We start from the raw sequence: 27,057 nt of genomic DNA on the forward strand, positions 1-27,057 counted from the left end.
CTTGAAATAAATTACAACTTAAAAGTTGGCATGAGAAGACATCACACCTGTTCCTTTACACAGTTATAAGGGCTTTCATAATCTCCTTACCGATGGCAATAGAGGAAACCTTTATCTACACAGAGATGCAGCACAGAACAGCCATAGAGAAACTTACAATTTGTAACAGGGGTCTTATTTTCATAGGGCATTACATTTTCTATTTAATTATAGGACATATTTTAAATATGTGGCACAAAACAACAAACTGGAAAAGTGAGCTGCATCTTCCACATATAAACTTTTATTTCACCAGACACTACACAAAATAATAAAATTAAAAAAAGAAAATATTAATTTGACATCTATGGTAAGTAGTTTTGACAATGAATTAGCCTTGAATAACAAACATTGAGAGGTACAAATTGTGCTACAGTATGTCTAAAAGATGACTCAACTTTCTTCTTGGAAAAGCTAAAATTTTCACGACTACCTATCTAAATTTAATGTAGCTGGCCAATTTACAAATATTTACATAAATCAACACAGATGTCCACCTTATTGTATCAGTGGGGTTTTGGTTTTGGTTGGTTTGGGTTTTATTTTGTAGGGGAGGGGTGTGTGCTTTTGTGGGTGGCTTTTTTGTTGTGGAGTTGGGTGGATTTGTGGTTTAGAGTTCTGTTTGATGTATTTTTTTGGGTTTTTTTTTATTTCCAAAGCAGATATCACTAATACTTCAAATACAAAAGGAAGTACTAAAAATATCTTACCTACCTTGATGTAAATACAAAGCATTTATGTATATTACCTTATTACCTTAATTTTAATAAATTGTTGTTCCACATAAAAGGGAAATGAACCTGTAAAGTGCCAAGTGCAGCACAAGTGCTTACTGCAATTAAGCAGAGGTAAAGCACAGGGTCTTTTAATCCATCAAGAGGTGGGTGCTTTGAGCAATGTCTTATGGATACAGTCAGACTTGCACATTGCTTAGCTCTGAATGTCTTCATTTCGTGGTTAAATGTGTCTGAGTTAGTGATTACATGTATTATGGTAACAGCAAGTCAGTATGTTCCCATACTTCCCTTAAAATGGACTTACTCATGTGGTTTCTTGTTTAAGTTTCTTCTAAATCAACAAGGTATGCATTTTCAAAAAGCTTGATCTTTGAATGAACAGCTGTATTAACAAATATTCATAATAAAAAACACAATCTTTCTTATAAACATTTCCTTAACAAAAGTTTATGGAGAAAAACATGTTGTAAGAAAACTTGGAGTAACTCATTGCCTCTTGATTTTGATACTGTTCCTTATTTCAGCAGGATCCAACAAGAAGTGAAAGAAGTTGGTTATCTGTTCTGTATGGCTCTTACAGGTAATATACAGTTCAGGTCTTTCTTGTCTTGTAATACCTGCCAAGACTGTGGGGAAAAAAGTATGAAGATTTAAAAGGCTAAATAATCTTTGCCATTAATACTTCAATGTCATTGTAAGCAGTAAGCCTCACACATCCATGAAAATAAGGAGGATATTTTCCCCTTCTTGAAAAGAGAGGAGGTTTGTTTTTTTTTAAAGGAAGAAAAAAATACAAAAGGTACACAAAATGCAATGAACTGTTGAGGAAGGTACAGCCTTTCAAGAAGAGAGTGTTATTTGTGGAGACTGAGATATTAACATTATTGAAGCACTGCACTGATATTCTGACTGCAAAATAATTGTCTCAAATTCACTCATGTCAAAATTCCTGATATGAGATGTTATATTATGACATTCCAGATCTAAATTGTGTCTGTAAAACAGGTTATTTCAATTTTCTTATGTATTCTACTGTGAATTCCAGGACACATCTGTTAAGCTGTGAACCTGCAAATAACTGCAGTGACCCTTTTGTCTTTACACTGAATTAGTTTAAACCACAATGTGTAATGAAAACCACAGTAAGAATAATCTCTCAAGGGCAATTAGACAAACAGATTTCTCAGGCTTCTTCGAATAAAAACCAGTGAAGACATCAATAAGTACTTGCAGTTTCAAGCAACTGCCGTTTCTTGCAGTTTCTACAAAAGAGGAAACTTTCTCAGGATCATAAACAACGCTTTACTATATAGGCTTCCAGACAGCAGACATTAAACAACTATTTTTACTTTTTTTTTCTGAAGACCACAAAGCTTTGAAAACAATTTTTCAATTGAAAACTCTGAAAAATAAGTTCACTGTGATCACAGAGAACAGTAAGACTGAACCTAATTTCTGAACATAATGACATAGCAAGAAAGTTATCCTTTTATGGCTAAGACAACACCTTATAGCATTTCTTCTATTACAAGTATGTGGCATTGATTTCCTTTTTGCTGGAGAAGCCCAAGATATTTAAGGATCTGATTAACTGCTGTAAACAAGAGCCTCCAATGACAGCCTAATATGGGAAAGCAGTTCTGTGCACCAGTCCCTAGCTGTAACTACATTACGAATAGTCACAGTTCTGAGAATCTCAGAGATCTAGGACTTGACCTGCAATTCCAGATACAATGTCTGTGATAGGCGACATGCACAAAACACACTTGGTAGCATGAATTTTTAGAAAAATTATGTTTTACCAAGGCCTAAGTCTTCACTGGCTTCAAAGTGTCTTTGCCTCCTCCACTGACTGGAACAGTGAAAGCTCCAGTTTGAACCAATCATGTTCTAAAATTATGAGAGTGAACACCCTAAAGAAGAGTATCAGTTTAATTTGGTTGTCAACAAACAGCAAACAACCATTGGTGGTGATATTTATTAAGAAGAGATAGTGAGAAGTAAAAAGCATTATCAGCCAGATTAATGTAAGAAGAAATAATAAATGCAAATCTGTAACTCTAAAACTACTAACCATCCTCAGAATTTTACACACAAAAGAAAATCTAAGAAGAAGGGTTTACTGTTTCAAGTACTCATTTCAACTTAATATCTGTCATTAAGCATCAGCCTTAATATATACTCTTACTAAGTTATTTCTGTAACTAAAAAAACCCCAAACTTTTCTATTATTTATATAGTACGAAGGACAAAAATATTTATGACACAAACAGCAGAAAACAGGCAGGTTCAACAAAAAGTATTTGTACAACTATCTTGAAAAGCAAAATGACTGGAAAAATTAAATGAGATTTTTTTACCTTCAGAAATTCACCTTTGATAATATTGAATTTCTGCTTTTCATGTACAGCTCTAGCAGTGTTTGTCCCATCAAAGGGTTCTGCAAGATCAAACATAAACATTAAAAGTGTTAGAAGAATTTACAGCTAGGCTATCTTCAATGAGCAGGTAATCAGAAAAAATCCAGAAGGGTCAACATATCAGTGCTTCCCAAGAGTATTTTGAGTGGCTGATTCCACGACATCCATTCAAGAAAAGGCTGAAACCCTGAACATAGCATTAAAGAATGCTGTGTAGTCCATAGAAGTGCTACAGTGACATATTAGCACTAAAAATTGTGCATCCCTTACCATGTAAAGCAGTACAGCATTTCTTTTGTGTGTCTTTAAACACGGTGCTGTTTCTTTAAGGCTAAGACCTTCATGTACTTTATGTTGAATCAACATATATGTATTTTTTAAAGCAATAAGAGCAAAATTGTACAATCTTCTGAAACTGCCAGAAGGAAAAAGGTACTCTGGTAGCTCGTAAGTTATTTTGCCCAGACAGAGAGACAGGAACACTAAAAGAAAAGAAAGTAACACAACGTCTCAACTTCCATACTGACGCTGGAGAGATAGCATAAAAGGGATCACCTTTCCATGTGAAAATACAAAAAGTCATAAAACTTCAGACCTGCTGCAACCCAAGCCCCATGGAATTATTTTTACAAGTATTTCTAATGTGTAGATCTGAAAGATTTAAAAGTACAAGCATACATCAGATGTAGCTTAGATGGCTTCTGAGCCAGTTCCTGTAAATGAATTTAAATTGTCCCACAAAACTTCTACATTTCTACCTTTTACAAACTGTGTCTTTTTCAACAGGACACTGATATTATTTGATATAGGCAAGATTTAAACTGAAACCAGAACAGGTGCTAGCAATTTGGAGCTTCTGACACAGAATATTCACAAACATTTGCTAAAAGCAGTATTCTCTGTATGCCCATAATGGTAATAGCCTGACAGATTTTAAACTGTTTGAAAAGAGCATCTCCACCATATTCTTCTCCCTAACAGCAGAAATACAAGAGAGAATCTGTCTTAAGGCCAATACAAATTAAAACAGCATGCATTTTTTTCCTTTGAGCAAACCTAAATACGGGCAAACCTAAATTTGGCAAAAATATGCCAAATTATAGCAACTTGCAGGCATAGACTTTGTGTAATATATGAACAAATACATTTAAAATATTAAAAAAATTTGCAACAATACCTATTACTGAAATTTTAGTCTGACAGCTGGAAAATCTGACAAAGACTTGGAAACTAAAATAAGTTGACATGACTAGCTAGCTTTTAAAACCTTCTCACAGTGCATAGAAGTTTATCTACATACTTTGTTAGGGTATTTTGGCTTAACAGCTGTTATAAACATGAAGCCTACTTTGAGTTGAAATAGACAGCTTTTACCTTCCAGACTACAAGTAAAAACTTGGTATTTGAGTTCTAGAAACCACTCAGTGTAAGGCTTGAAATACATTGTAACAGGAAGGAATGAGGTGTGCCACCGACAGAAAATCTGGGGTTTTTAACAGAATCCAAAACATACTCTTTAAGACTAACTGAATGTAATCAAGACCATTTAATCAGGTTCTGAAGCAGTTGTTTTGTACGCTGGTACTTTGATAGAAAGGAAACCTAATTATTGAACCACGCTGTCATGTCATAAGAAAAACCAGGAGCTTGAAACACACAGCACGCTCCCTGCAACACAGTGGATTAATGTCATGTGACAGCAGCAGACACAGCTGCTCATCATTCCTACATCCCACATTCAGACCAGAGCCTTGGCAAAGCCTGCCCTGCGCTATCTCAAATCATTTCAGCTGTGCAGATACTCTAATTCTCACAGTCTCTGAGACTGCAGAGTCAAGGGCGCAGTCGGCTTTCTGTCTATTTTTTACCCAACGACTTGCAGTTAATTTTCATCCCAAAAAGACAAATAAAGAACAAGAGCCTCTTTACGCTGCCATCCATATGATTATGGCCAAGTTAGTGAGCTCTGGGACTAGAATAACTAACTTCAACGGCAGGTTATTATTCTCAGCACAAATGCAGGAGGTTATGTACATACACACGTGGGTGCACTCCCACCCCCAGCAATCTTGAGGAATGTCTATCCAGTCACAGGACTTCTGCCCTATCCTCCTCCTCCCAAGCAAAATTTCCCCAGTCTCTTAAGAACTCTTTCGATACCATTTGACTCCTGTCCATGTTCTACTTCTCTTTTATCCTAAAGCTTCACTCCTTGATTTCCTGATCCTGACAGCCTCCATTTGTTTACTGCTGTGGCCCAGGCCACCTCTCCAATTTCAAACCTTCCCTCTTCACCTCAGTGTCCCAAACCACATATTTCTAATTCTGGTGTATTCCACCCTGGTTGCTTGTTAACCAATTCCTCTTCACCTGCACTATGACAACATGAAGCAGATTCCCTGTTTAGTGCTACTGTCCAGTTCAGCCTGCACTAAGGCTGAGACCTGAAACTCCGAAAGGTAGCCTGGGTGTACCCTCCAGTTTCTCTGCAGAAACTACACATTTGCATGCCAGCCAAAAATAGCAGCCACAAGGAGATCAACACACACATAATCTAGCCACTGCTAGGACTTCAGGTGCCCCAGCATTTCTAGAACAAAGAATATTCTCAGAGAGTAATCTCAGCATGTGCCTGCTGTGTTCTATCAGAAGCTCAGTCTTGGCAAAATTGACAGCTATTTTTGCAGAGCAGGAAAATATACATTACTGTCATATAGACCGTTCCTTGTCAAAGTCCCAATCCCCATTCCAAAAATAACAGGGCAACAAGTGCTCTTGAAGAAAAGGTCAGGAGAACTATTTTTAAACACTATAGACCTTAAAGCTTCCTTCTCAAATGTTTTAGGCAGGACTGTTTCCAAACTATGTACACTGGTTAAATAGAATTTTCTACATAAATATATTAAGTGTGCACTATTAAAAAAGAACCAAGGTAAAGTCGAATTGACATTCATGTATTTAGTGTCTTAACATTAAGAAATTATAAAGCAGTTTTACATCTTACCTTCTACACAAATAAATTTGTTTCTCCATTCAATACCATCCGGTCTTGGAAGAGCTTTGGCCTCACGAACGGAAATCATTTGATGGCTCCAACTAGTGAAAACAAAAACAATTTGCAGAACTTTAAACTTTTGATTATAAATTAGTAATATCAGCCTACATTAAAGGATCACACAATACTTTAGAATAATGAGTAATTTAGTGTAACAGTCCGACCTTCATCATTCACTAGATTAAAAATGAGGAATTATGGGTAGGAAACAATAAAGGTTTACCACAAACACAAGCTTATTTATGAAAACATCTGCAAAACAGAAGGTCACGGGTATCCAAAAGTAACACATGTTCATGATAGAACACATTTTCAAAAAAGAATGCGTCAATTTGAATATGTACACCTACATTTATACAAGTTTGTATATAAGTTCAATAGAAATTATAGTCTCAAACCTATGATTCAGAATCTTCTGTGGGGAGAAAAGGAATGTAAGGAGTTTAAGTGCAGACAAAGTCACATACTACATTCTATTAAAAAGTAAGATAGCTTCCTTGAAGACCAGAAGAACTGTATATGCTGAATTTTAGATCTCCTGCAAGTGCAACAACAGAGCAACAATTCAATTGTGTGTTTGAAGATATTCTACCACTTTCTGCACACAATTTTACAACCACAAAACCACAGGAAATGACCACACACTGGACCAGCAACAGCAGGCAGTTCACAGGGCAATCTTTACAATGTGCCATCATAAAGATGCTTGGCACAACAATGTGCCAAACACAACAGAAGCCAAAGCCATCACTTTCAGTTTTACACTCCTACACAGCCAGTTTTCAACTGCTCTTAACTAAACCAAGGAACGGCCATATCAGCAAAACATCAGTATCACCACAGGCCCTGACTAAATCTGGCTTACAAATAGCTGCACAGTGTGCTGCCAGCTGTACCAGTGTGATGTACACTTGACGTGATCTCCTGCCTGAATTAATCTTTTGATACAATGCAAAGAGAAAGGAGCTTGGCTGTGTGCATTGATCACCTGCAGTTAATCTGTAAATATCAACTGCAAATCAAAATATGGTCTATAATTCATCGGTTAAATTTGGAAGAGCTCTGTTGTCCCTAGGCCACAGATCAGATGTCATAACTCCACTCTTGGTGGTGATAAGGCAGTTTACATCAGCTAAAAATCCATGCCTGCAGTTCTACAGATTATCATGGATACAACTCATGATTAAAACTACTTAGGAATGTCAGCTGTTTGAATAACTGTACTTTCACAGAACACTTACATTAGTCTTCCATTTAAGAATATGAATAGTCCTATCTCAAAGACACAGGACAGAGCATATGAAACATAGTTTAGGATACCTCAGATTATTTATTCACCCACTGCTGTGTATATTTAGATTTCTCTTGATATATTCTTTAGAAAATTAGTACGAAGTGACGATGATTTCTCACAACTAAAGCTTTCATTCTAACCCATCACTCTCCCACTCCTTAATTCTTTAGCAGACTACTTTTGCAAGAATTAGAGACATCGTGAAGCACCAAATATTTTAACTATCTAGTCTTTTTAATGAACTGCCCTCCACACAAGCTTAACAAGAAATTTAGATGAACCGCTCAAAAACCGCATAAAAAAAGACAAGAGAAAAAGCATCTGACTAGTGCATCAAAGAAACTTAAACTGCAGCTCCAGTAGATTGGTCACAAACAGAAGCTGGCAGGTCAACTCTCCTGTTTTAAAAGCTTATTTAAAAATCAGAGATATGCAGGCCAGTGAGAGAGAAAACAAAAAAGTCATGTAACAAAGTATTTGATCTGTGCTTGGTTAAGCCAGGAGTTATTGTTTCAGTTCCAATCTGTAATTCCTCTCTTGATCTCTTTTTTTTCCTAGGTTATACTTCACTGGGGAAGGGGGGGGGGGGGGGGAAGTGTGTATAATACATTATTTTAGCATAAAACCCCAAAAAAGTATCATTTTTAGATTTAAAAAAACCCTTTTGTTTAAATTTGAAAATTACTACTTTATCCAACAGTCTCCTTAAACCTTCACTAACCCTGACAAAAATCAGGTAGCAAAATCAGCCTGAGTTAGAAATGAATTACTGATAGCAAATGATGTATTAACTTTTTTAGCTTGCACGCAGTAACCTCATTATTGCCAACACCAAGCAAATATTCACTGCATAGACACTTTCAATCTGTAGGTTAACATTAACCATTTAAACAGCTACTTCAACTATCAGTTATTCCTCATGTCACTGCTCACATATGTGCTCCTCATGGAGTAGGTAATAATTTGAAAGAAAAAGACCAGGCATTTCCACATGTAAAATGTATAAATACACTATAAATAGATTAAAAAGCTTGTATTTCCCAGAGCATTCTTACTAGTCAAAAACACTTGCATAAATACATGAAGATGGGTACAAATGCTAAACATATTTAATTGACTATTAAAAAAATTATCCCTTTGTTACCTGACCAATTCTACCCTGAAAGGAGACACGAGCACCTGTATTTTTTGCCATGACAATGTAACCAATCTTTTATCATGTCCACCAAACACAAATTAATCAGTGAATGATCCTAAACAACAGCTACATAACTTGAAACAACACATTTAAAATAAGTACAATCCCAAAGGACAATCTCTGGGTAGTATGAACTTAAGGGGAGCAAGGCCTTGCTTCAAGGTCTTGCTCCGTAGAGAGACAGCCAAGAGAAAACCTGCTGCCTTCACTCACAATTGCAAAAACGAAATCAGACACTCTCTTCAGAGGGCCTGGTAAACATGGACCAGTTTCCAAATGCTTTCTTTTGAGAACACCTCCATACATTTTTCACTTGGTCACGTTGACTGCGTGATCAGGAGACCTTTGATAGTCTGAAATACTTAAAAGTTAAAATGGAGTTATAAGCATACTTTTAGCAAGCTGTAACATGAGAAAGATTATGCAGGCTTAACCTCTTATGGTAAGCTAATAATACAACCATGTTGGCAAATCAAGCTTTGCCATATGTGCATTTAAAACCCACCTGGATGAGTTCCTGTGTGACCTACTCTAGGTGGTCCTGCTCTGGCAGGGGGATTTGAACTGGATGATCTTTTGGAGTCCCTTCCAGCCCTTAAGATTCTGTGAAGATTCTGTGCCATATATGCAGCAATTTCCAAACCACACTTCTGAGAATTCATGAAGGAGGATAAAAATTACGTCTTACACACTGAAAATCCCTGAGTAGGACTGTGGAATGGACACTGTATAAATACACGGTAATCAGTATTTTTTCTGAAACAGTTCATAGTCTAAATGAACAAAGAAGATTAAAAGCATACGGGAAATAAACCACCCAGAACAGAGTGCAAGGAGAACAACTTATTCATGGCAGCACAGAATGTAGGGCTCTTATTTCTTCCTTTGGGCCCATCCTGCCCTTAAAACATTATTTACTACACCAAGTAAAATAAAACACAGATTTTAACTGAAATACCTACTGGCCTTTGCTATACTGAGGGTGAAGTTTAAACCATCACCTTTAACTTTCTGATTGGTACATGTGAAATATTTGATCAGTTAAGCATTCCAGGTAGGTGGAGTCAATGACTCATTCTGTCCAGAATTATTATCTTCACACATGACCTGATTCTTGACTTCATGCTGTTCTTTCAGCAAAACAGGTTCGGTGTATTAAACCTGCTAGTGTTGTGTCCTACTCCACAGACAGGAATCTACAAAAGTCACTTTTATGAAAACTGGAGTAGTATTCTTTTTAGTAGTTTTTCTATCAAACACATTGCAGTTCAATAATGAAAGTTCACTGGCAGTGTATAAGTCATTTAAACAATAGTAATAAAATAACCACTGCATATGAAATATAATCTCAAAGATTTTAGTGCATAAAAACAGTAGTTAAGTGTTTTACATGGAGAGCAAACATTGAAAAAGACACTGATATAACAATGAAAATACTCAACATATTCAGGAGTAAAATACTAGTTCTCCCATGAAAGGCAGCACTAACAGAGCCTTGTACTGTGTGTATTTCAACTCTTGTCCTCATTCCTATCTATAACATTGTTTCTGTTGCCAGCCTCAAAGCAAAGACAACAGATATTGTGAATAGTGTGACACTGCACATATTCTCACAGGATGGCTATCACATACACAAAAATGTTTAAACACCATGTTCTGCCCCTTTTCCCCCCAACATGGGGATTAGTTTGGGTTTCTCTCCCCCAGTCAATTACCAGGTTTTATGAAACTATATGGAATGTTAGTAGTTGAGACACGCCACCTGTTGCTTTCACACAGTGTCTATAGCTGCCAGGGATCCACAGGTGGTCAAGTAAACAGCACCTCTCATTAAGTTTTATTTCTATAGCAGGAAGAGTTAAAAATAATAAAGGTTGCTTCATTAGGCACCTCATTTCCTGATAAGACTTCTCAGATATGTAACATTTTCAACTTAGAAATTCAAAAGCATATTTTTACAGGGTTTTGGTTTTGTTTTCAGGTTTCTTCAAAAAAAGGTTATCATCTGTCAAAATTTTAAATATCTAACAGGTACTAACAACTGGAAAAACAAGCCAGGTATTCCTTTTTTGTTTGGCTCGTTGATTTTAAAAACCCTTTTCTTCCCTTGACGTCAGCAAGTATCGCATCCTCATTGTCCGCTCTTTCAAGCTTTGTTTTAACAAGAAGCTGCCGTGTGCCTCTGTGATGAAGTTTAGGTAATATTTTTTCCTCACTTATGATTATCAAGAAAACTAATATTCAGGGATTATCATCAGTTCAAGTACTGATTTAGCAGCATTTTTAGTCTTCGTATTCTTAGTATAGCCTGTGTGTCTAACAGCAGACAAAATTTTATCCTTCTTCCTGGAGCAGATACTGGCTTATGCAGAAAATAGCTGTCAACTATGCTCACAAGAAAAATAAAGTCCAATTAGCTAGTTTTCCTGCATTTGGACACGATCATCTCTGCTGGTTTGTATAGGCAAACCTGAAACGTCTTCCATGGTGGAAAAGATATTTACTTCCACATAGGAGTACACTAACAGCTCGTTACACAGACAAGTAGCGAAGGATGTATCTAGCGTCTCATATAAACAAAGAACTTGACATTCCCTCCAGCAGTGTTTTCTGTTTTACCTGTGTAGCAAATAGCACCTTGCCAGTGAAAAGACATGTACTTGGGAGAAACTTTAGGACAGGAGACCTCATCTGCAGAGATCATTGAAGGAAAATCCTTTACATGAACAATCTCTCAGAAGCAGGCTTAAGCATGCACAAAGTGCAATTACTTCACAAATAGACACATATGGATTTAGATTACATATTCCACATGCGGTGCACAGCCTAGCAATATTTTCTTTGAAGGATTTCTCAGAATCTTCACAGAATCTGAAGGGTTGGAAGGGATCTTGAAAGATCATCTAGTCCAACCACTCTGCCAGGGCAGGACCACCTAGAGTAGGTCACACAGGAACTCATCTAGGCAGGTTTTGAAAGTCTCCAGAGAATTATCTACCTCTTACGATGAAGTAAAATATGAACACTTCAAAAATTATAATGTTTATCCAGCAGTTACACACTTTGTTCTCCTTCCAGGAAATGGATATGATGCACATACACACAACAGCAACACATATGAACTAACTACCTTAGAAATAGGGTCTTCAGAAGATCTTTAAGCTTATTGAAATACAACATTTGGTATGTTTTAAAAGTGAGCACTGCTTCTAAGAAATTGAGTGACAAGTTGGCAAAATACTCATAATCTACAGCTTTCTCTGATATCCTCAAAACTTTAGCTTCTCCTTCTACAAGAAAGTCCAGGTGTCAAAATTAAACTCAGACTCTAGCAAACCAATTCTATATGGGAGAATTTTTCACTAAGTGCAGCCTATATTGATGTATACTATAGTCACCTGCTCAGTTACCTCCATTGACTCGGACTGACAGAAGACAAGTGAGGCTGTTAAGGTTCAAATAATTTATACCACAATCAATACCTTAAACTACAACTACAGAGAACAGATCTTTCTCACATATGGACAGGCCGTTTTAGAATAGTGTAATATAACAAAATCCATCCATTTTGAAAGGACAAAGCTCTAACTTCCAGTAGCTATTTTACAAGTTAGGATGGTTGGCTAAGCAAATCCTGTCAGAAACTGTTCATTAACATTCCTGTTGTCCCTTAGTTTTTTCCCCCATGTCCTCTCTGTCAGTTACAGCTCCTGCATTACTGCTACTCTTTCTCTTCAAGGGTTATAAAGTGTTGATACATTGAATAGACTTAATCTTAGTTTTATATATTCTAAACACTAAGATGAGCTTATTACTTACTCAAATTCTGTGGCATAATATTCAAAGAAGCCTATTAGCAAATCTCCAAGGCTTGATGCATTTTTTGACTGGTAAGGGGGAATGATACGTGGAGCTCGATGAACAAACTGCAGCTGCATAGAAGGATCAAAAGATTCCTGTCAAAATAAAATCATAGAGTATATATATATATACACACATATACACACACACAGAGTTCTAATCTAGGTGCATATATTTTTTACAGTAAAAAAGCTGTCTGTCATTTACTTATTTGAAGTTCAAGGACAACTTACAAGCAAAGGAATTATAGAATCGTAGAATGGCAGGGCTGGAAGGTACCTTTAGAGATCATCTAGTCCAACCCTCCTGCAGAAGCAGGTCCACCTAGATCAGGTCACAAAGGAACATGTCTTGAAGACTTCCAAGGAAGGAGACTCCACACCCTCCCTGGGCAGCCTGTTCCACTGCTCTGTCATCCTCACAGTGAAATAGTTTTTTCTTACATTTAAGTGGAACTTTTTGTGTTCCACCTCGGGATGTCCCAACCTCCTGACATCCACCCTTTAGATATTTGTAAATGTTAATAAGATCCCCGCTCAGTCTCCTCTTTTCTAGACTAAACAGCCTCAGTTCCTGCAGTCTTTCCTTGTATGAAAGATGTTCCAGTCCCCTGATCATCTTGGTGGCCCTGTGCTGGACTCTCTCCAGAAGTTCTCTGTCCCTCTTGAGATGAGGAGCCCAGAACTGGACCCAGGACTCCAGATGAGGCCTCACCAGGGCAGAGTAGAGAGGGAGAAGAACCTCCCTTGACCTGCTGGCCACGAGGGCACATTGCTGGCTCATGGTTAGTTTATTGTCAACCAGCACTCCCAGGTCTCTCTCTGCAGAGCTGCTCTCCTGCAGGTCAATCCCCAGCCTGTACTGGTGCACGGGGTTGTTGCTCACCAGATGAAGGACTCTGCACTTGTCCTTGTTGAACCTCATCAGGTTCCTCTCTGCCCAACTCTCAGGTCGGTCGAGATCCCGCTGAGTGGCAGCACGGCCTTCTGGGGAATCAGCCAGTCCTCCCAGTTTGGTGTCATCAGCCAACTTGCTGAGGGTACACTCTGTCCCCTCATCCAGGTTGCTGATGAATAAGTTGAACAAGACTGGCCCCAGAACTGATCCCTGAGGAACTCCACTGGCCACAGGCCTCCAACTCCATTCTGTGCCATTGATCATCACCCTCTGGGCTTTGTCATTCAGCCCGTTCTTGATCCACCTCACCGTCCACTCAAAGCCACACTGCCTGAGCCTTCTGATGAGGATGTAATGGGAGATGGTGTAAAAGGCCTTGCTGAAGTCAAGGTAGATGACACTCGCTGCTCTCCCCTCATCTAGCCAGATGTTTACGCACTCATAGAAGGCTATCACGTTAGTCATCAGGATTTCCCCTTGGCGAATCTGTGTTGACTCCCCCTGATAACCATCTTTTCCTTCTTATGTTTACTGATGACATTCAGGATGAGTTGTTCCATGACCTTTCCAGGGATGAGTCAATTTCTCTTGTGCTCTTCTGCTGGATACTAGATAGTTACTCCCCTGAGCTCAAGCAGAATCATCTTGCACAGGAGTGTCCAACACCACCCCTTGTGTTCTGTTTGCTGAAGAACTTTAACAAGGGAGAACTGAACTGGACTTGCATTTACATGCTTGTAAAAACCACATGAACAGAAGCTGATTAAGTAGCCTACACTGAGCTGACTGAAGATGAATTGAAATAGAGTAAGTGAAGTTAATAGACTTATTGCTAAGTTCCCAAAATCCCTCAAAAGCTGAGTTAATTAACAACAACAAAAAAATCTATGCTGAAGCAGGGTAAAAAATGCTATTCTTACAGCAGTGTTCTAGAAAAACAGGAACCCACTTACCACTTTCACAAGACACAAGATAAAACCTTGCATTTAGTACAAATGTGTTAGATTTTTCAGCTTATGGTATTTAAGCCATTAATATCTTTATAGTGCTCTGAAGGTCAAATACTACAAGTAAAAATGTTTGCATCATTATTACAAAGGAGCCCAAAATTACAAATTCTTGCAGTTGTTTTCTTTGAATTACATGCTACACATCTTAAAATACTACAGTGTATGTACTATTAGCAACTCAAATTTAAGTTAATTAAAACATAATTAGCAAATTTATCAGTTCAAAACCCCCATCTGATAAAGCTGAGTTTACAAGAAATGAAAGAGTTTGAAACGCTTTTGAGTACAAACAGTGAAGAAATTAGAAGGCTTAGAGTACAACCAAAAATCAGGGAACAAAAAAAGAGACCATAAAAATGTAGCAAAAGTATGTCTAAGTAGGCTTACAAAATAGTGTGCAGGATATATCAGTGTACTACAGCTCTAAGCTTTCTTCTGCATCTTGATTATCCTAATAACCCAAAATGGCTGACACTGTAGTATTTTCATCCTGATGTATGGTGCCATCAAATATTCCCACTTCAGCATTGTAAGAAACATACACAAAAGAAAGAATGGCTTTCTGATACTACCCTCAGCACAATTAGCAGCAGCAGTACAACAAGCACATATATACGCAGGGACATTGAACTACAGCAACTGGGAGTAGAGAAAAATTTAAGCAGTGACACATGAGAGGAAAGGTAAGGAGGAAGGAATGGAGGAATTTCTGTAAAAAACTCACAAATTAAAACTGTGAACTCAGAAATAGCTCCTTTGTTCCCAGACAAATATTTAGGGGGCTAGCTCTTACTTCTCAGTTATCTTCCTTAGATTAAGTCTCACTAATAACAGTCCTAATTTTGCAGAGGACCAAAGTGTACTGATTCACAGAGTTCTCTGGAAATCAACACAGTATGATCCAGACATAACTGCAAGTTCCAAAAAGGGTGTTATCTTCTTGGACTGAAGCCCAGTTTTGTGAGGTTTCAAAAGTTTCTGTAGTAAACACACATAATTCATTCTCTATACCCCAAAATATCAGGCAACTCAACAGCCGTTGAAAGACATGGAATTCTGCAACACTGAAGCTGGATGGAAAAAACACTACTGACATATTAAGAAAGAATAATTAGAAAGTCACAGATGACACAGGGATATATTCAGACCAACATAAAAATAATGAGTTTAGCAGTTAATGAGTTTCTCATTAGCACTCCTTTCCACCCCTGTGTGAAATCTTCTCGCATATAACAGACTGTTTCCACTTAAAATTACTGAGAGCAACAAATAACCTTTTCTGTGCTTATGATTAGTGCATCAATGACCAGGCTTACAGACTTCTGTTTAACTTAATCCATTAGAGGTAATGAAGAATTAATGTATTTTAGATAAGCAGCTTCATAAACACATAATGTAGTAAATTCATAAAAAAACCACTTACTGGGTAATTTTTTTGGAGGGATGGAAGGATGGGTTCAGGTAGGGCTATAAAAAGAAAAGTTTAAAGTTGCTGTGATTCAGGTAATTCATAGGAAACAGTATCATATCAACTATACCAAACAGTTAAAATGAAATTCCATCTTAAAAGTATCTATAAAGAACTTCACTTTCGTGTGTTTTGTAAAATAAAAATTATTCAGCAGATCTATTACTAGATTTTGTATGTAGTAGTGTAAAAAGCTAATTCAGTTAAAGGAAGTTGTTTTGGAGACACTACTTGTTGTCAAAGATGTGAAAAATTCTGCAGCAGCTGGGTAGGACTTGACTTTTAAAAGTCATGTTAATTCACGGCTATAAGAAACTCATGTAGATTCACTAAAGGAAAGAGCAAAGCTTCACTCTTCTTTTTCCTACGTCAAATACAATATGATTCTATTACAACACAGGAAGTGTTCAGATAGTGTAGAAGTACACCTCCCTTAGCTGCAAAGTATTACATACCAAGTCTCCAAATGTAATCTAGGATTAAATGTCCAACATACTTAGGCATTGCTAGCAAAATCCCCATTAAATACATAGTCTAATGCTGTCAGCTGGTCTACAAAACAGCAAACAAGTTGTAAAGATTATACAGACATTAATAATATTAACAAACACAAAATGAACTAAACAATTGTAACTTTTAAGAGAATCGTGTATGCGATGGGCATTTACTGTATGATAAAAATAATGGGAAGAAATGTATGTCCCAGGTGAGGTGGTCCTACAGACAGACAGAAAAAAAATCATTAAGTATTCACGAGCTTTAAAGCAGCTACAGAACTGTCAGCACGCTCATGTCTTCAGCATGTTTTTTTAAACAACTGGTCTACATAATTAACTAGGGAAAATAGTTAAGTTCCAACATATGGGACTTTGACTTGGGACTTAATTCACCCTTCAGACAAGGTCCCACAAGGGAAGAGATGACACAGAATCTTTCTTCTATAGGGACTGAGAACAGCAGAATTCTCAGAACACTTGGGATATCTTCAGAAAGTGTACTATATTAACTAGCAGGACTAAGAACATGATCACAGTTGCTTTAATAAGATTTTTTATGGGTGTTTAGAGATATGCAAAAACATCTTATTTCTGCAACATCTTGAATAATTTCCAATTTTCTGCCACATTAAAATAAAGGTAAACAGAAACTGAGCAATGCAATCAATCAAAATATTTTATCTGTCTCTCTGTGCTACACTATGAGGGTGGAGTTAAGGGGAAAAGTTATCCCTTACCACACGAGTTTTCCTTTTCCTACTGTACAAGCTAGTTGGACTTGTTACCTGGAGAAAAGTCCATGTACAAATCACTGATGTATATACAAAATAAACTCAAGCCACACTAATCTTATATCTAAAGACATTACCACGAGTGGATAAGAATATGGAAATTGATTAAGTAGCAAAATAAATGAATTTGCCTAGTGAAGACAAATTTCTATTTACTGAAAAAGAAAGTTTCATTTTTGGGTTTTTCCCTCCCCAGTAACACCAAGATAAGTTCTATTAGAAATTCTTTGACTAGGATACAAGCTACTTTCACCAACATCATATGCATACACTGAAAATGGGGCAGAGGGGCGGGGTGGGGAGGAAGTCTAAAATCTGCATGAATAAAACATCGGAATCTAAACAGCTAATGATAGATACACATCCAACTCACATTTCACCCTTTTTTAGCACAAGAGGCTGATGAAGCCCAGGTAAAAGGCTCCTCCTTGGTTTACGGACTGTTGATCCTTCCCAGGTGGCTTACTAATCACAGTTTTCCATGAAAAGGATTATGTGAACTATTTTTCCCCTTCCCTAGGCAGCTGTGGCAGCTGCTACAGATGACTACAGCAAATGCCTTTATGCTTGCAGGGCTGTTATTCTGTCAAGCCTACACATTTATACTTCCTTGTAACTCCTACTCTCTTCTCTTTTGTGCCTTGCTTTTATTGCACAGCTCAGTATCTGGCTATCCATGACTGTACACAGGACCCAATGCAAGTCTGTAGAGTAACTGTCACACAGTGAAAATAGATTAGGGAATAGAATGGAGAATAAATCTCCAATCGAAAAAGCCTGTTTCCATTAAAAGTTTCACACTATTAAATGCTTATCAAGCCACTATGATAGTCACTAATTGCTAGACCATGCAAAGATACTTTTTCCCCTCTCCTCATTGTGCTTCACCTTTGCATAGTAATCTTCACATCTACTAGTTCCTGAGATGTTGAGTCTTGCACCTAATAATCACTTTGGCATTTTTAAGTTCACTGTAATTTCATCTCCTCCAAATCAACATTTTTTGTTTTGACTGATGTTTTTTTCCTCCTGGTATGTATTAAGGACCTATATCAAAGTACTTGAAGTCATCTACTGTATGGTTTCAGAGCTGTGACAGACTTGGTCACATTTTTCTTTCCACAAAAACAGAAAAATCTATGGGATTCCACCACAGTACGTGCAGAGGAAAAAACCCCATAGTCACTGGAAAGAGTAGCTTATGTTCTACTGTCCTCATGAATGGTGCATTAAAACAAGCACACAGTGCCAGGAGCAAAGAATTCAGAAGTGACACAGCTAACTGGATCCCATATACACAAAATGCCCTCCTAGTCCTCTACTACACATACTGTTCAGCTGAATGCAACTCACCAGCTTGAGTCAACCATCACTAAAAGCCTTCCACTCTTGTAAAGAGTAGGTGCAGTGCAATCTTGAAACTAATAAACAGCTAGCTATCCACTCAACAGTAAGTATCTATGTTGCTGGCCAAACAAGCTGTCAGAGGGGCTAAACATAGTTCCTAACTCATTTAAACAAAACTTAAAACCTACACAAACTGAAAAAGAAGTGTAAAATGAGAGCCTACACAATTTGTCCATAGATATGATAGTAAAACCCTAAGAACTAGTTGCCATTAAATTAACATGAACATCATCTTAAAAAAATAAACTAAAGATGTAGATTTAAGAAAGTATTTCTACAGGCGTGTTACTCCACAAGACATAAATCTCAGGAATTCCTCACACTCCTTTCTGAGGCCATTTATATCACAATAAACAACCAAGGAAATCATGCTGAGATAAATTTCTCTAATGATAGAAATAAATAGAGGGATAAGTTCCTTTCAGTCTATCCCTTGAAAATATTTCTGGACCGCATAGGTTTCTTATATTCTTAACAAGGATCTTTAGTTTCTCAGGTCAAGCTCTCTGACTCCATACAGATGTTCAATGTTTCGGTATATTGAAGTTCTAGGAAACAATACTGCCAACTGCAGTCAAATAGCTCCACTTTTTTCCACTTTTTTTTTTTTAAGGTCTTTGACCTCTGCGACCTTACAGAAGACAGTAATCACCAGAAAAATCTAACCACATGGTAGCAAGATCTTGCATATAAACATACCCCACGTTCAGTTCTTCGCTTATCAGAAGACAGAAAAGTGACCCTGCAGCCTTTGTTGTTACTTTGAATTCTCTTGTAGGCTTCTCCCAGAAAAAACACTGGAACTGTTACATTCAGGTTTTTCCCTTTGTTAAAAGATAGATTTCTGTTAACTACAGCTTGAGTTTACTTTATAATTACACGGTGTGATGCAGCTACATTGATTTTTTTTAACCTTTATAAAACTAGTAACATCCTCCAGGGAAGTGGTCCACTTGTAGAAAAATGCAGCACTAAGGAGACGGAGTAAACCTACTTCATTTATTTTCAGATTTTTCTGTGTCGAAGATGGCCCCTAACAGTGTTTATTTAAGACGAAAAGTAAACAAACATGAACTCAAAAGGGATAGTTTCAACATGTAAAAAAATACTCACTCTGTAAATAGTGCAAAACCATCAACACAAGGCTATAGCTGTTTAAAGTACCACGACTGGCATCATTTATTTTATGAAAACTTGCCCACTTCTTAACAACAAGTACTAACGGACGAACTCGATTCTCAACTGCAAGTAAAATAAATACATCTCAAAAAAAGCAGATCAGACAGCAATTAATCCAAATTTGTTCCTGCTCAATCAACATGATACTCTTGTATTCTAAGGTTACCTTTTGCAACCATTTTTAGAATGTAGTTATTCTACAACTACTATTTATCATATAAAAGTCAAAAGAAAAATACTTGCTTTTAAAAACAGTCTTTTGAGCAGTAAGATCCACAGACATATTACAAGGGGTATGTCAGGTAACTTGCAGATAAATTGACAAAACTAGATAAATCAGTCAATGTAGCAGTGTCACATTCTACTTTTAAGTATATGAGGAATAACATACATATACAGCCATATTTCAGGTATGATCTTCCGAGCCTCTGGGGAACACAGCCTTCTAACTCCAACCTGAGAGCATGACTGGCTGGCTAGATGAAGGGAGAGTAGTGGATGCCATCTACTTTGACTTTAGCAAGGCTTTTCACCATCTCCCATTACATCCTCATGGAAAAGCTCAAGCAGTGTGGGTTGGATGTGTGGACAGTGAGGTGGATCAAGAACAGGCTGAATGACAGAGCCCAGAGAGTGATGATCAATGGCACAGAATCGAGTTGGAGGCCTGTGGCCAGTGGAGTTCCTCAGGGATCAGCTCTGGGGCCAGTCTTGTTCAACATCTTCATCAGCGACCTGGATGAGGGGACAGAGGGTACCCTCAGCAAGCTGGCTGATGACACCAAACTGGGAGGACTGGCTGATTCCCCGGAAGGCTGTGCTGCCATTCAGCGGGATCTCGACCGACCTGAGAGTTGGGCAGAGAGGAACCTGATGAGGTTCAACAAGGACAAGTGCAGAGTCCTGCATCTGAGAAGGAACAATCCCATGCAGGGATGTACAGGCTGGGGATTGACCTGCAGGAGAGCAGCTCTGCAGAGAGAGACCTGGGAGTGCTGGTTGACAATAAACTAACCATGAGCCAGCAATGTACCCTCGTGGTCAAGAAGGACAATAACATCCTGGGATGCATCAAGAAGAGTGTGGCCAGCAGGTCAAGGGAGGTTCTCCTCCCCCTCTACTCTGCTCTGGTGAGGCCTCATCTGGAGTCCTGTGTCCAGTTTCACCTTCTAGGGACCTTGCAGCACACTTATTACTTGCAGATAGGTGGAAGCTGCTCATCGGCTCAGTCAAGTGACTTACAATGCCTTCTAGCTTCTGGAGTATCTTTTCTAGCCTGATATCATTGCACAAAATGTTGTACTTTGTGTATCAAAACAGGAATATTCAGAACAGGAGTATATAAATCATCACTTCATCCAAGACAAAAGACATCCTACAACAGCACCAGTTGGGGAGTTGGGGTGCTCTCTGTTCAGCACACATGCACCTGTAAGTAGTACTTAAGAACTACAAAACTCCTTATCACCAGTCACCTCATTCCTGACATTCACCACTGACAGAGCTAAATCACAGATTGTAGAATGGCAGGGGTTGGAAGTGACCTTTAGAGATCATCTAGTCCAACCCCCCTGCAGAAGCAGGTTCACCTAGATCAAGTCGCAAAAACTATGCCTTTAAGTACACTGTGAGATGCAGAATTACTGTGGAGACATCATATGACCATGTATTAACTGAAACAGGATTTTTCCATAGAATAAAAATGCAGATAGGCTGAAATTACAAGTAAGACACTTATTTGTGTCTATTACAATAGAAGAGTGCTTTTTCTGACATAAGATGTTCTGTCTGATAGTGTCTGTAACTAGTATATAACAAAGTCAAGTGTGCTACATGGTCAGTAAACTTTTCTTGATACTCATTCACCAGTCAACAAGCTACTCCCTCGGGATAAGTGCTCAGTAATTTCATTTGCTCAAAGCTAAAAAGTCCAGCTTCCACCAACCAAAAAATACCTACCATTAATTACTGATTTAGTTGCAGACATGCTTTATTAGGCAAAAAACCTGATACTACAACAGCAGAGACTTCAGTTTCTAGTTCTGCTTAATCTACTTACATTTTCTGTGGACATCTTGCTTCACTTAAACAATCATCTTTGATGTTTTCTAAAGCATCTATGTACTAACATAGAAGAGTTGATTTAAAAAAAAGAGAGAATCCACAGAAATAATTATGGGTTGGGTTTTTTTTATCATATTCTCTAAGGTAACTACATCTTTGTTTGTCTCAGAATCTAGTATATTCTAATAGAAGAAAGAGATCCATACATGTTCCACATGAGAAGTAATTTGATCTTTTTCCTCCCATGCAAGGTGAAGCTCTTCAGCCACAAATTGAAGTGAGCACACTAATACTTTTAATGCTATCCACTCCGGTTGACTGTAAAGAGACCTTCTGATAAAATTTTCTGCTTACTTTTGTCTGCCTTAAGTCACCTGAGAGTTTTCTCATCCAAAGACGACAAGACAGACTATGCTTGATACAATTTCCCTATTAAGGAAGGTCTAGCACATAAAGGAGAGAACTTTTTCAATTACAAGTCTCCCTTAGCTACTAACTCATTCCTTGACCTCAAGAAATTAACAATACTTATCCTTCACCAGGAGAAATGAAGTTAATTTTGCTGGCCTTATAATAGTGGGCACCAAAGCAGAACAGAAGAAAAGGTGGAATAAGAGGATCCCTCCCACTGCTCTTTTCACACCTGGACTCTTGTCTGCCCTGCAGTGGTCTGCCAAGAGGAATAAGGGACATCTGTGGCAGAAGTAACATTAGACTTGGGGGAGTGATCCCTCATCTGCAGCTGTGAAAAAAAAAAAATTATTTAATGTCACGGTTTTGTGTGTTTCTGGTAAGGGGGAACGGGCTGTAAAGATGGCTCCTGTAAGAAGCTGCTCAAAACTCTCCCCAGCTCTGAGCCAGACCCACTTCTGGGGCCAATTAGGCACCTCCACAATCACTCTTTAAGAGGAAGTCAGAAGAGGAGGGTTCTTCCTGTTCCTTCTTTTCCAGATGGTAGTGGTGCAAGGAGCTGGGAAGAGAGAGAGAAGTGACCATGTGGACGCCAAGGTCAGTGATGACGGAGAGGATGGGGTGTTCTGGAGCAGAGACTCCCCTGCATCCTGTTGACAGGCCTGGTGAAGTACAGATTTGTTAGCACTTCATTAAAAACCTTGCACCAAGTGCAGCGACTACATCCAGAGGGGACCATGTCCCGTGTGAGGGATCCTGTATCAGCAGAAGCCGTAGCTGCTGGGAAGAACCCACACCAGAGAAGCTCGTTAAGGACTGTGTCCTGTGTGAGGGACCACAAATCAGAGCAGGGGAAGAATGCCAGGAGTCATCTTCCTCTGAGAAGAGAGAAACGGCATAGCCCATCTGTGAGAGACCAATCACATCCCCCATTCCCTGCTCCTCCGAGCCTTTGAGAGGGGAGGAGGTAGAGATATTGGGAATAGTGAGCTGGGCCTGGGAAGAAAGGAGGGATGGGGGAGGGAGATCTTAAAGTGCTGGTTGTAATTTTCTCACCACCCTGCCTTGTTTTTGCTTTTTGTTCTGTTCTGTTTCTTGTAGGTAGTAGAATAAACTTTCCTACTTTCCTCTCTAAGTCAAGTACTGGAGTCTGTTTTGCCCAGAACCGTAATTGTCCATGAGCCCTTCCTGCCTCTGTCTTGATCCACAAGGTCCTTGGTTATCTTTTTTCCTCCCATCTTTCTGGGGCCTCCACCATCCTAAGGAAGGTGGGAGTACATTGGGAGCAGTGAGCAAGAGACTGTCGTGATGCTTCTTTGCTGGCTGGGCAAAACCATGACACTTCCCTAAGCTTGGAAGGATGTCTTTCTCCAGACATACACCTTCTTAGACTTGGAAAGAAATCATAGTTAAACAGCTGATCCCAGACAAGTTGTAGATTCTCCTAGTATGGAACACTGAAATATGGTACACTGAACTACTCTAATTGAAATATTAATAAAGATTAACTAGTAAAAGTAATTTCTGCTGATAACTTCCTATACTAAATAGGAAGGAACTCCTGTATACAAGAACTGAAGAAGGTGTTAAAGGAAGAACCACAAACGGGCTAGAAGAATTAGCCAGAAGGCAACTCTTTACCATACTGTGACACTAAGTCAACATTAGTTAAGCACTAGAGTGTTGCTCTTATTACTTTCCCTTCAGAAGTCTGTTTCACAATCTCTCCATAAAATGCAAACTACTGAAGAGACTCAAACCACTTTTGTTCACGGGACAGTATAAAAACTGAAGATGTATTTTGGATTTTCCAAGGAAAGACTCCTTTTTCCAAGGAAAGACAGCATGCAGACACAGCTGTCTATCAGCCAGACATGCTATCAGTGGTTTTAAGGAAATAAAAGAAACTGGAGATTATACCACTAGATAATCATTGGTATAATGAACTCATTATCTGCAGAATACTGAATCAGCCCTTGTAGTAGATACGTGGACCTTAATATGAAGAATCTTTGTTGTCTTCTGAATATGGTAAAATTCAATTAAAAACATACCTAGCTGATATATCCACTTTCCCCACATATTTACAGTGAACAACAAGAACTTATAGCTAATGCAGATAATTAGGTAATTATAGATATGTTTATATAGTAACCTAATATGTTGACAAAATTTCTATAATCTATCAATACTTATATACAAATTTAAAATGCAAAGTTCACAGAAATAAGAAAATACATTAAAAACTTACCGTATGCATAGGTTCTCAGAAGGAATGTATTTCTTATTCCTACAATATTGTTTACATTCAAGTCAAACTCCACACAGCTATTAGGGAGGAGAAAAGAAAGAGAATCAAGCACCACAGTATTCAATTCCAGAATATTTATTATCTACTTTGCTACAGAGGTAGAGAAATGTAACTTGACAGTGACACTATAGAAACTTTCTTCAAGTAGAGTTTTGATATTGTGATTTCTACCCTAGTTTTGTTTATAGTAGTTGAACTCTGTTATAAAAATGTAATTGTTGTTTTACATAAAGAATACATGTAAGGACATATGTAGAATGTGTAGAGGATGAAAATTTACACATTGTGACTACCTAATCTTTCAAGTATTTTTTTTATTTTTAGCAAATATTTCTCCCAACTAGATTTGCACTACGTGTTTTACTACAGACAAATCTTTTTTACCAGGATTGATTCCCTGCAGTGTTCATTTAGGCAATTCTGCCAATGCACTGAGAAGGAGAATTTTAAGAGGTCAAAAGGTTAGAATCTCTTTTCTGCAACGACGATCAGAGATATTCGGCAAGATAATCACTTGGAAATGAAAACTGTTTGCTACTAAACATTGCATGTTTTATGAGAAAACAGTTTTTATAACTGTTTCATGCTGTAACCAAACAAGCACTATATGCTTTATCTATATCAGACCTTGCCCCAAAATTTGAATTCCACACTTTATGTAAAGCTTAACTACTCACAGTACTCAATATGTGATATTATAGTCATAGTGAATAAGCTACAGAAACACTGTAACTCACAGCAAGAGTCTATTATTGACAAAGAAGTATCTGCAATGTACAGCTATTTCCATTTTATATATCCAAGTCTCATTTACGTAGCATTTGTTTGCCTGATTATTCCTTTAGATTTTCTTCAATTTTTGTAAAGCGAATATAGACCTAGAATTTATTAAGCTGAATAAAGCACATTAATTTGATGCCCACAAAATGTTTTTGACATCACTAACTATATTAAAACATTCTTTGCATCAAAACTATGACATAATTTTAAACCTTAACTAACACCAAGCATGACTTCTAAAATGTTTTATAAGAATAATACCTAATAGCACAGGATACAAACAAGCCTGAGGTACTGCTTGACAGATGTCAAAATAAGCATAAACACCAGAAAGAAAAGCAATTCTACATGCAAATATAATAAAGAAATATGTCAGGCTGCACATGTGATTAACCCATATTGTCAAGGTTACTGTTTACAAGATGCTGGCTCAGCAAGTTTTACTGCAGTTATTTTTTTTAATGTAATATGCATGTTTTATTGCAATTATGGCAAGTTTTTGCACTGCTGGGAGACAAGCTCTACTAAAAGCACTACAGAGGGAAAGAGTCAAATGCACAATGAATGTAGCAGAAGAGGAAGATTTAGCATCCTCTGTAGAAATCTTGATAATTAATCAAAGGTTTGTCTAGTAGCAGAGCCAGCATTGAAATATTTGCTGTTAAAGACTGAAAAAAAAAAAGGAACGTTTAAGCACAATGGATCTTACTTTACTGTTAAAAAAACTTCAAGATGAAAAGAGGGAATAAACACAAATGGAGTGCTTTCTCACTCACCAAATTGAAGTGAGTGGAAAATGGCAATTTTCAGGTATATATGGACCCTTGGCAACACATTAGAATCCAGATGCAGAGATACCACTCACTGCATTCTACAATCTTGAACCAGCAAGCATGCATGAAGAAAACTGGCTTTCACAGAATGCTTGTCATGTTTACTTTCTGGTTTTATTTAAAACAACCTTAGTGCACTGGGTTTATAATAATCAATTTTTAAGAGCTCTATGAAAAACCAATGAGGGTGAATGTATATATATGTACAAGCCTATGAAAGACAGACTGGTAAGAGACTGCAAAGAGACAGATGCTTCAATAAAAAGATAAAACATGGGTGGAGGCATCTTGTTATGTAACAGAATGGTAACTGGAGAGGGGAAGAAAATCCTCAACAAAACCCCCCCAACCCAGAGTCATGTCACTTCCTGCCTCCCTCTGCTTGCAGAAAAACAGCACAGGAAACCAGATAGTGAACAGTACTGTGGGTTTTTTTTCTCTGAAAAATGTAATACGTCGCTTCTAGTTTAAGAAGATTATACTTGATTTAGTAGGAAACAAAAGAATTCTTTAAATCTTATCTACAAGGTATATGAATACCATGATTGAGGTTTTTTTTTTTTTAATACAAGTGACCACAATATACACTATCTAAATGCCTACAAAAAGACTTCAATCTTCTGACATAATCACCTCCATACTTAAGGCTTCTTTTTAAAGTTAATTTCCTAATTTTAAATTGGCAAAAAAGGTCTTGTTATAACCTCAGGATTTATTCAGTATTTGTACCAGGAATTTAACATTTTGCATATCTATCTAAAGACTAACCCACACTTTAGCTTGAGAAGTCTAATACTTTCAGAAA

The 27,057-nt window shown here is 37.7% G+C and overlaps 1 protein-coding gene across 8 annotated transcripts in view; it reads right to left on the reverse strand.

Annotated features, from left to right (window-relative positions):
- Positions 1-258: 258 nt before the first annotated feature.
- Positions 259-27,057, reverse strand: part of TENT2 (terminal nucleotidyltransferase 2) — a 41,336-nt gene continuing 14,537 nt past the window's right edge. Inside the window, exons 9-15 of one of the 8 annotated variants that reach the window (XM_062019542.1) lie at positions 24,580-24,656; positions 19,788-19,916; positions 15,935-15,978; positions 12,563-12,699; positions 6,201-6,292; positions 3,151-3,216; positions 259-1,402 (exon numbers count right to left, since the gene is read on the reverse strand). In XM_062019542.1, the coding sequence (XP_061875526.1) occupies positions 1,263-1,402; positions 3,151-3,216; positions 6,201-6,292; positions 12,563-12,699; positions 15,935-15,978; positions 19,788-19,916; positions 24,580-24,656 (685 nt within the window). In that variant the 3' untranslated portion in view covers positions 259-1,262. Of the gene's footprint in view, positions 1,403-3,136; positions 3,217-6,200; positions 6,293-12,562; positions 12,700-15,934; positions 15,979-19,787; positions 19,917-24,579; positions 24,657-27,057 lie in introns of all 8 variants that reach the window. The other 7 variants (XM_062019544.1, XM_062019541.1, XM_062019546.1 and 4 more) reach the window with 7 other exon arrangements.

The sequence above is a fragment of the Colius striatus genome, chromosome Z (genome assembly GCF_028858725.1).
Source record: "Colius striatus isolate bColStr4 chromosome Z, bColStr4.1.hap1, whole genome shotgun sequence".
Classification (NCBI taxonomy): Eukaryota; Metazoa; Chordata; class Aves; order Coliiformes; family Coliidae; genus Colius; species Colius striatus.